General features: G+C 48.4%; 1 protein-coding gene across 1 annotated transcript in view; it reads left to right on the top strand.

The window, feature by feature from the left end:
* Positions 1-2,162, top strand: part of FA2H (fatty acid 2-hydroxylase) — a 35,290-nt gene that overhangs the window by 14,191 nt on the left and 18,937 nt on the right. Inside the window, exon 2 of the mRNA XM_011958304.1 lies at positions 1,508-1,650. Within this exon, the coding sequence (XP_011813694.1) occupies positions 1,508-1,650 (143 nt within the window). The remainder of the gene's footprint in view (positions 1-1,507; positions 1,651-2,162) is intronic.

Below are 2,162 nucleotides of genomic sequence, written 5' to 3'. Positions count from 1 at the left end.
GTGGGAGGCGGAGGTTGCAGTGAGCTGAGATTATGCCACTGCACTCCAGCCTGGCGACAGAGCAAGACTCTGTCTCAAAAAAAAAAAAAAAAAGGAAAAGAAAGAAAAAGAAAAAAGAGATAAATATATTACAAACACAAATAAATAGAAATAATAGAAATAGAAATAGGGTCGTTAATATTTTCTCCCTGCCTCTGGGGATTAACCTGTGAGTACCAGTGGGGTACGTGTACATCTTTGCCTTGGAGACAACAGGCCTGGAGAATAAGCAACTCCTGGGTGTGGTACGGGGTGTTCCATCCTCTAAGCCTTCAGCAGCTTTCCTCCTGCTGCCCACAGAGCACTGTTAAGGTGCCAGAAAGGCCACAACCATATTCAGCTTTACATCTGTGCCCACACTCCCCACCATCCCTTCCTCTCTCCCCCTTGTCAAATCCTCCATGTTGCTGAACTCCACCCCAAACCCCAGGTCCTCTGCAAAGCCCTCCTCGCCTACCCTGACCTGGGCATTTGTACCAGCCATCGTGCCTCTGGATCTCAGCCTGCTTTGTGTCTCCACTAAACTATGCTTACTTGGCATGCCACATCTCACTGAGTACTTAATGCAGGTACCGTTATTATTTTTTTATTTTTGTAGAGATGGAGTCTCAAAATATTGCCCAGGCTGGTCTCGAACTACTGGCCTCAAGCCGTTATCCTGGCTCAGTCTCCCAAAATGCAGAGTTTACAGGCATGAACTACTGCAACCAACAATTACTTCCATTTTATAGCTGGGGAAACTGAGGCTCAGGGAGGTTAAGTGATTTTCCTAAAGTCACACAGTAAATGGCAAATGGATTTGTACTCAGGCCTGACTTCAGAGTCTCAGCACTAAGCTCCATGAAACAAGGCTGGCCTCTTTCATTCCTGTTGATTCTTCCCAGCACCTAGCATAGAAACAAATGTATATAAAATATTAAATAAATTGCTGAATAAATGATTGAATGAATTAATTACCCAGGCCAACACCAAGAAGAAAGCCTGGGAAAAGAGCCCACTTCATTCCTGATACAAAATGTGTTGCCTCCTGTACCTCAAGAGTCCTGAGCAAGACTTTAAACTTCAGATGTGGCTGAATCTGGATGCTCAGATATCATCACTGGGATTCTGTCTCTCTAGCTCTTGGTTTGGCCATCTTCTGTTCTGGTGGTGTCTTCAGGCAGGCTCTGCTAGTAAATCCAGGCTCATGCCCTGCCGATCTAGCACGTCCAACAGAAAGAGGGAGTGTCTGATGCCTCATCACACCAGCTTAGGTCGCAAACCTTTGCTGGATCCTATTGCTGTGGCTGGGGGCTGAGATGAGCAACTTGGTCAGTTTTTGATCACTGAAGCAGGAGGGTGGGTGTTCCCACACAGATCACATGAGCTGAGGTAGGAGCGGGGGATTGGGATGCTGTAACGAGGAAATTAGAGAATGAATATGGGAAGACGTGAATATCAAATGTCCACTTGGCTTCATCTCTTGCAGGACCTGGTGGACTGGCGAAAGCCTCTCCTGTGGCAGGTGGGCCACTTGGGAGAGAAGTACGATGAGTGGGTTCACCAGCCGGTGACCAGGCCCATCCGCCTCTTCCACTCAGACCTCATTGAGGGCCTCTCTAAGACTGTCTGGTGAGCTCTTCCCTGAGCCTGTGGCAGGCTTCCCCTCTCTTCTGACGATGCCAATCAGATATGGGAAGGGAAGGGGCAATTGGGTCCCTCCCCAGAGCCCAGGTCTGTGCTGTAAAGCTCTCAGGGAGGGAGGAACACGCGATGGGAATAATTCATCCCTATGCATGGTTTTGCCCACTGGGTGGGTCACAACCCAACATGTAGCCAGAAACTACATTGAATGCCACCCCTGGTCTATTCCAGACTCTTATGAGGAGTTTCTTGCCCCCAGTGCACATGGGAACAATTTTGCCTGCAATTAGCTCCTCTGCCACAAGAGGTCAGCGTCTGTCTATTTGCATAGAGTCAGTAGCGCTGGGAACACAGTTCTTTTCTGCCAATAATTCATCTCAGAGACAGGAGGCAGATGGACTCACAGCCTCTCTCCTCTTTTCTCTTCCTCACTCCCTGTACCAGTGTCCCTTTGACCCCACATAGGCAGTCTGCATATGCTTTGGTGTCATCTTGTCCCC

This window comes from Colobus angolensis, unplaced genomic scaffold, assembly GCF_000951035.1.
Source record: "Colobus angolensis palliatus isolate OR3802 unplaced genomic scaffold, Cang.pa_1.0 Scaffold466, whole genome shotgun sequence".
In the NCBI taxonomy this organism is placed as follows: Eukaryota; Metazoa; Chordata; class Mammalia; order Primates; family Cercopithecidae; genus Colobus; species Colobus angolensis.
Note: the sequence above shows the minus strand (reverse complement) of the source record. Positions and strands in the feature narration are given on the sequence as shown.